At 34.5% G+C, this 8,594-nt stretch overlaps 2 protein-coding genes across 2 annotated transcripts; one reads left to right on the forward strand and one right to left on the reverse strand.

Moving 5' to 3' along the window:
• The first annotated feature begins 348 nt into the window (after positions 1-348).
• Positions 349-4,004, forward strand: LOC103502814 (magnesium transporter MRS2-1). Its single transcript, XM_008466914.3, has 6 exons — positions 349-759; positions 1,150-1,764; positions 2,798-2,926; positions 3,017-3,349; positions 3,443-3,490; positions 3,601-4,004. The coding sequence occupies exons 2-6, from the start codon at positions 1,162-1,164 to the stop codon at positions 3,829-3,831; spliced, it is 1,344 nt and encodes a 447-aa protein (XP_008465136.2). The 5' UTR covers positions 349-759; positions 1,150-1,161; the 3' UTR covers positions 3,832-4,004.
• Positions 4,005-4,889: 885 nt separating this feature from the next.
• Positions 4,890-7,130, reverse strand: LOC103502815 (lamin-like protein). Its single transcript, XM_008466915.3, has 2 exons — positions 6,552-7,130; positions 4,890-5,469 (listed from the first exon to the last, which is right to left on the reverse strand). Exons 1-2 carry the CDS (start codon positions 6,721-6,723, stop codon positions 5,126-5,128), a joined length of 516 nt encoding a protein of 171 aa, XP_008465137.2. The 5' UTR covers positions 6,724-7,130; the 3' UTR covers positions 4,890-5,125.
• Between the last annotated feature and the right edge of the window lie 1,464 nt (positions 7,131-8,594).

Below are 8,594 nucleotides of genomic sequence, written 5' to 3' on the forward strand. Positions count from 1 at the left end.
CCAAATATCTTTTCCATTATCTTCTCTATATATCTTTTTTGTATTTTTGTAAATATTATAAATCATGGTCATCGTGAGATTTGAATATAAATAGAATTTAGTGGAGGATACTTTTGTTATTTATGGTGTTGTTTTATAAGATTAAGAATTTAATTTGTTTTTAGAATTTGGAGGGTAGAATGAATCCAAAAACAACCTTTGACCAACAATTTGGTTAATAAAATTGTTCGTTAAATACATATTATTTACCAAAAAGTGAATAAATGAAACACAAACAAAATGTAGAAAGTTAAACCCATTTAATACCAACGACAAATTTAATAAAAGAGAGAACGACTAAGAAAAGAAACAAAGGCTTTGTATAAAATTTTGTGCTTCAAATTAATTGTTATTTGGATTAAATTGGAATAATTGAGAAGTGATGAGTGATAATTGATGAGATTTGAAACTTAATTTTGTGTGTGAAATTATATGGTCAGCATCACTGAATCCTCAGATTCCTTCCTTCCTTCCTTCCTTCCTTCCTTCCTTCCTTCCTTCCTCAATCATCGCTTCCAATTTTCAATCTCTGTTCATCTTTCACATAACCCAATCGGAAATTCTCCCCCTTCTCCTCTCTAAAATCTAGGTTTTCATTTCTTCTTTTCTCGCTCAGTCCTTGATTTAATCGCTTTTCGTCTCTGAAATCGGATAACTGATTGTGTATTTTCATCATCTATACGCTCTCTGAGGGACCGCCGCCTTGCTTCTCCTTTGGAGGTGATTCTCTTTTTCTTTTGCTTTTTCTATTGTTTACTTATACGATTGACACCTTTGGTTGCCATTTACATCTATTGAGTTGTAGTTATTTCGGTGAGAAGTAGATTTGGTTGTGAATTATTCTTAAGTTACTTGAATTTCACTTCTAGTCTGCACGAACATTGCGGATGGATTATTTAATCACTGTTTTATATTAAGGTAGGGAAAATATTTCATTTCGTGTTGCTGATTATTGTTTGTTCGAGTTAGAAGCGTGATTGATAGAATAAAATCGATACGGGCGTTTATATATGTGTACAATATATATTAAATTAATATATGTGGGGTTGAAGTTGATTGGGAGTGTCAAGTCTGCATGTTTCCTAACTGTTTTTAAGTTGTTCCATTTAGATATCTCTGTAAATGGCGGATCTCAAAGAGCGGTTGCTTCCACCGAAACCTGCTTCGGCTATTAATCTTAGGGAGGCAATTAACAATCGACCATCAGCCTCTGGCAGGGTGCCTTTTCAAGGTGTCGATGTTCTAGGGCTGAAGAAGCGAGGTCAGGGACTTAGATCTTGGATCCGAGTAGATTCCTCTGGGAATTCCCAGATTATTGAGGTTGATAAGTTCACCATGATGCGTCGTTGTGATCTACCTGCACGTGATTTGCGTTTGCTTGATCCTTTGTTTGTTTACCCTTCAACAATTCTTGGTAGAGAGAAGGCTATTGTAGTCAATCTAGAGCAGATTCGATGCATTATAACAGCTGATGAAGTTTTGCTTTTAAATTCCCTTGATAGTTATGTACTGCAGTATGTGGTTGAGCTACAAAGACGATTAAAAGCCACTGGGGTTGATGAGGTCTGGCAGAATGATGCAAATCACGGTGCTGACTTAAACCGAAGAAGAGGAAGTAGGAATTTTGATAATGTATTTGTAAACACCTCTCCTGATTATCTGCCCTTTGAGTTCAGAGCTTTAGAAGTTGCTTTGGAGGCAGCTTGTACATTTCTTGATTCCCAGGTGTGTAGAAATGGAAATTTGAGCCTTTTCTTTTTATTTTCTTATTGCTTGTTTTTTTCAGTACTGGTTTATCGCATGTTAATTGTATGTGTTTTAATTAAGTAATGCTTTTTTTATAAGAAAAAGTAGAGAGAGAGTATAAAGGTTTCACCTTTCAGTAATGCTTTTCCATATTGCTACTTGAAATATACTAACAAATGGAGCAAATAGGCTATGAAAGATCAATCTTTTGGATTTTAGGCCATAAGTTTCTACTGAGACTAAACATTTATTCCCGTTTTAATTATGATGCAACTTCGTACAATTTTGTTTTTAACTCCAATTTTTTTCACCCTGAAGATTTGGAGTTTATAGATTATCCTGCTCGTATTCTTTATTACTGTAAACCTCTGGTAATTAGAGGATAGTACTCAAGTTGTACGGTGGTGCAGCTCTATTTCTTATTCTTAAGGACCTTTTTATTGGATGAGAGGTGGTAGATATTAAGATTTCATTCTATTTGGTGGAAGAACGTTGTCTATTTTTTATTTTGCTGTAGAAGATATTCAAATTTTTATTATCCTTATTCTTTCTGTAATGATACTTTGTCACACAATGTTGTTTATGTGGGTAGATTCTTCTTTACTCATTTCAAATTTAGTATTTTTATGTCAGTTAACATCTAAATTGTCTCTGAAGAATTTCATTTGACATGGTACCCTAAACACACGCATAATGGATCACGATGTCTATATATGTTAAATGTTTATTTTTTAGAATATATCCATATTGCTTTCTGGCTTGGTTTTTAGTTTGGCAAAACTGAGGGTGAAGAAAAAGATCTTTCTTAAGGGCCTCATTAGCTTCTATAGTTGAGACATTGATTAGTTAAGGCCCCTCTGTCCTTAAATAATATAATTATAAAAACAGGAAAAAAAGAAAATAGAAACATGTTATAAATAAAACCACTTTCAATATATGTCTTCATATTTTTACTGGCTAGTACATAGTTCTTCCACTGTGATAATACCTATATCTGCTCGTTTCCCCAAAGGCTGCAGAATTAGAAATCGAAGCATACCCATTGCTAGATGAACTCACGTCAAAAATCAGTACATTGAATTTGGAGCGGGTCCGTCGCTTGAAAAGCAGACTTGTTGCCCTGACTCGTAGGGTTCAGAAGGTATTTACTTTAGTGATCCTGATTTACGGAAATGCATAGAAGCCATACCATTTCCTCTCTTTCTTCTCTATTTAAGCTGCATCTTTTTAGGTTAGGGATGAAATAGAGCAACTTATGGACGATGATGGAGATATGGCAGAAATGTATCTCACCGAGAAGAAAATGAGAATGGAGTCATTTGTTTATGGTGATCAGTCTGTGACTGGATACAGATCAATTGATGGAGCGTCAATTTCTGCTCCTGTTTCTCCTGTATCTTCACCACCCGAAACTCGTAGACTCGAGAAGAGCCTGAGCATTGCCAGGAGCCGGCATGAAAGCACGAGAAGTTCAGAAAGTACCAATGAAAATATAGAGGAGCTCGAAATGCTACTTGAAGCATATTTTGTTGTCATTGATAGCACCCTGAATAAGTTGACATCGGTATGCATTACACACACGAGTCTTAATTAGTTTCTTCTCTCCTTTTCCTCTGTGGATGAAGTAAATGTTCTTATTTCATTTCCTCCCTTTTAGTTGAAGGAGTACATTGACGACACAGAAGATTTCATCAACATCCAGTTGGTATGCTTGCATTCTCTCTTCTTTTGTTTCTCATTTCATACTTCATTTACTCTACGCGATCGTATCTTAATAGTTTTTTCTTCAATTACTCAGAAGGTTTTCATGTGCAGGATAATGTCCGTAATCAGTTGATCCAGTTTGAGCTACTGCTTACTACTGCAACATTTGTTGTTGCCATTTTTGGGGTGGTGGCGGGAATTTTTGGCATGAATTTTGAAATACCAATGTTTGGGAATCCTGATGCATTCAAGTGGGTCCTCCTAATTACAGGTGTAAGTGGAATTATCATATTTTCTGCATTTGTTTGGTTTTTCAGGTACAAAAGGCTGATGCCACTTTAAATTGATGGGTGGTTGAAGGTAACAACATGGAATCCCATTGATTGTATTCTTTCTTCTTTTTCTTCTTCTTTTGCTCCTCTTGATTAATTTAACATGAAATGTAAGTAGATGTAGGAAAAACTTGGCTCATCTCTAGTAATTCATCCAGCTTAATTTTAAACCTTCATTCTGTCTTTCTTGTAGTTCATATTTCTCTCTTTTCATTGTGTTGTAGTTTGTTGCAATTATCTTATATTAAATTTCTCAGTGAATAATCATTCAAAACCAGATTTAGATTAAAAAATGTCTTCAGCGACTTTTTGACAAAATAGCTGTTATAAGGGAGTGTTAGGCTAGTTGAATTTGTGTTACTAGAAGTTGGAACGATATTATATATTTGTGTACTATATAGATAATCTTCTTCTACAAATTTTATATTTATGAACCTTATGTAACCCATATGAAACTACATCCTTTTGTACACAACTCAAATGCTGGTTATATAAAACAGAGTTGTTTACTTTACCCTCTCTACTTTAAACTTGACTGAACTGAATTAAATAATGATCATAATAATCTAAACTTTAATAAACTTAGGAGTTCATTGATCAATTACCCTTTTGAATAAAGGGAAGTGTTATATTGACACGTACTAAATAAAAATTTGACACACTCAGACCACTGATTTTGTGCGATGGTTGAAAGTCATATTTGTGCAACTACAAGAGATTTCCACAATGGACAATTCTCTAACAAAATTACAAGTCTACACACAACTTAACTCGGTTGAATGAAATACAAGGTATTCAAAGAATGTTTCCAGTAATTGGATTGGGTCACAATTGAACAACTGTTGGAAACGTATTTTTTGAACAATATACAGAGACAGGGAGATTAGGAAGACTGTTGAAAATGCATTTAGTCAGTCTTTAGAGATACAATGTCAATTTAAACGGTTGTTCAAGATGTGTGTGTTAATGTATTTACTATATGTTATACGTAAAATAAACCATTAAATATGTGTGTGTGTGTGTGTCTGTATATATACATAAACGACCACAACCGATTTTGGAGCCAACTGAGGAATTTAAACAACCTGGATGTGATTGTCATAATGTCATTACAAATTACAACAAACCAAACAATCAAAACCACCTTACAAATTATCAAACAATCAAACAATGTTACCAAATTTTTCCAGCCAAAATGTTACCAAATCGAGAAATCTCAAAAAAGAAAAGAACTCCAACACTAAAACTAGTTTAATTACCAACAAGACCTCTGCATCGCCCGCCACAGCCCACCCATGGATCAACTAAATCCAGTGAGATCCAAACAAAATCATAGCCAGAGAGATGAGCAAAGCTCGAAACCCCCATTGTTGAGAACCCACACAGGGTGTGGCGGAGGAGCGCGAGTGATGCTCGGTGGCAAGTGGAGAAGATGGAGGAGGAGGAAGAGGATGAACAAGAATGGTCACCTTCATGCCATTAAAACACTGTCCATTGCCGCAAATGAAGTAGTACCTTTGGGCCTTGTTGAGAGGGATGAAGTCCTTGCCACTGCTCCAATTTCCAAACGCCCCCTCTGTTGTGCAGTTGTCGTATCCTGTTTGGTTCACCTCAAACACATTGTACTGGTTCTTCTGATACCTAAATGCTGCCGAGTATTTGATTTGTAAACAAGGCATTAGGACTTTGGGATAATGTAACACAAACTATACTTCAATATCAAAAGGGACACTACACTAGGGTGAGTAAGAAGACCAAGAAATCGGGCTGGTCGACCAGAACTGACCAAACTGAATTCAATCGGTCGGTTTAATGTATGTTCCAACCAGTGAGCCCAAAAAGGCTTAAACAACAAACCGATGAAGACATGAACCAAAAAAGTTAGTCTTGCTGCTTTTTTAGCTTTTCTATCTCTCATTCTTTTTAATCCTAGTTAGCTCGCTAAAGGCATGAAACGGAAAAAATTGGATGGCCGACCAAGCGGTCAGACAATCAACAATACCATCTTTGTCAAAACCGATTTACACCAGAATATCGGATGCTGGCGTCAGTTTGAGGCCAAAGGCCAAAATTGATATTGGCCGACTGATAATGACCCCTACATCACACTATAACAATAGTTAAGGATAAACCGTTTTCCTAGTTACTACCACATATCCAAAAATTATGTCTAACTTTTGTTTTGTTCCAACTCTCCCTATCGATGACCATCTACAATACAAAAAACTACCAATATCAAGTAATATCTATGATTATTAGATTGTACTATCTTCAAAATGCAATAAACCTACAATATCAAGTAACATCTGTGAGTATCTTAGTCAACATGTCCACACCACTATAATTATCAAGAGAACTATTTAACTCTACTACCTAAGATTTTCCTGAGGTAAGAGTCCACACTACCACCTCAAACTTAAGCAAATGACCTCAAGAGTTAAGCTCGTTTGCCATTCTTTCTGAGCCATTAATTATTTACATTAACTTAGTAGGATTTTGCAGAAAAGGAAGGAGTGGACGATAGCACAATGGGCTACTCCTTTATCTTCTAATAATACAACATTATAACCATGGATGTGAATTCCAACATTTTCTCTCTCAATATGGGAGGAATAGCACGCGAATCTTGCATTTTATTGAATTTAACACAAAGTAAGCAGCTACTAAAACTTCCCCTGTGGAAAGATCTATAAAAAATTTCAAGGGAAAGAGAGAGGATTTATAACTTACAGATGAGGTCGCCAACGTAGAAGGTGTGGTTATTAGCCCAGAGAGTGTAGTTGATGCCGGGGTTCCAGCCGCGGTTGGCGCCGACGATATGGTCGGTGGCGGAAACGGGGAAGAGGGAGACGGCGGCGCAGAGGAGGAGGAAGAAGGGAAGGAGGTGGGGCGAGGCCAGCATTATGGGGGGGGGGGGGGAGGTTGGAAATCAGCCCTAGATTAGAGTAGAAGAAGGGAGTGAAGATTTGGTTGGTGAGATCCAATGGATAATGGAGAGAATTAGAAAGATGACGTTGAAGGGCCCCCGGTGGGACAAACTCCATTATTTTTCAATAAATGGGTGAGATCTGTTGAGAGCAACTTGATGGAGCCATTGGGATTTGAATTTTTTTTAGGCGCAACTATGCGTTGTTTTGTTGTTTAACCATTTGCCTGCAACAGCAGCCCCATGTGAAGAGTGATGGGGGAATGTTATGTGGGAATGTTGGGACATAATATTTTATGAACTCTCTCCTTAATTTTATTTTGTAATCATATGATTGAGAACACGTTCTTGAGGACAAACGTAATTTATCAAATGGTAGTTTGAAAAATGAGTTTTATTTGACTATATGCTTCTTGTTGTTTACATGTGTAGTCCCATTAAATCCTTAATCAACACATACAATTTGATTACAGTGTTAAGGTTGATCAATTTGACTACATTTGAGAGTTAGATCAAACCTACTAAAAGATATTGTTCTCGTTGATTCTGATATTATTACACTAAGAGAATTATGAATTTATCACCATTAATGTTGCTACTATATAGATACTGTTACTAATTCATTCTAAACGATAACAATGAAGACAATAATACAAAACTAATGCAAGGTAAATGCTCTCAATCTTAATCAAATTATATTTGTGATATGTTTAAGTAAATATGATCAAAAGTAATCCAATTACGTTTGCGATTGAAACCCATTACGATTAATCTATCAATATAATTGTATTATGAATATACCAATATTTATTGGTTCCCTTGTATATTTGATGAGGTTGAGGTGTGAGTTTGATAGTCATTTTGTTTTTATTAGTATATACAACAAGATAAATAACTAAATATAAAATAATAATTTTGAAAAATAGTTAAACAAGTTTTTATTTGCCTAAGTATCTATCGATATCTATCCTGGGTGACAAATGATAACATGTACGCAGACTTGAATATTTAAAATTGTTGCATATTCAATATATTAAGTATGATTGTTTTCATTTATTAAACTTAATAGAATTAATTGCTTTTTTTTCATTTGTTAAATTTGATTGGTACATTACATAATAGGGATCTTTTAAAAAATATAACAAAGTGGTAAAATATTTGCACTGTATAAAACAATTTTGAAAACGGAAAAAGCCCATAGACTCACAATGAAAAATACAGAAAATGTTCCGTCAACCACGTCGTCAACAACGCGCGTAATATATTTGGTACGATTTATTCAATTCTATCTTTTAATTCAGTTAGACAATCGTTTAAATTTAGTTTAAATTTGGCTAAACTCAAGATTCTTTTGTTATACGATCGTTTATTTTTTTTACACGATCGTTTAGATTTGGCTATCCCAATCTAAACGTTTGAAGATTGTTTATACACGATATTTTAGATTTGGTTACTTTAATCTAAACAACGTAAAAAAAAGACTAAAAAAAATTCCATAGAAAGAAATCAGATTTAGTCACCCAATTCTAAACGACGTAAAAAAAGAAAATAAGAAAGACGATGGAAAGAAATCCCAGCGGAAAAAGAAATTATAACATAGAAAAAAAAGATGGGAGGTCAAACTTGAAATATTTAAAAAGTTACTAATTTTAATGGACTTTATTATACGGACCTTAAATATTTTAGTAGTTTGTTATATTTATAAATTTTCTAATGGGAATATACTCTTTTTACTATTGTTATCATATTTTGAATTGTTATGTTAGTATAGATTATTTTAAAACAATTTTAAAAGAATAAAAATTGGGTAAAAAGATTTGATGAAGATTATGTAATTTATTAAACTA

The sequence above is a fragment of the Cucumis melo genome, chromosome 4 (assembly GCF_025177605.1).
Source record: "Cucumis melo cultivar AY chromosome 4, USDA_Cmelo_AY_1.0, whole genome shotgun sequence".
Lineage (NCBI taxonomy): Eukaryota > Viridiplantae > Streptophyta > Magnoliopsida > Cucurbitales > Cucurbitaceae > Cucumis > Cucumis melo.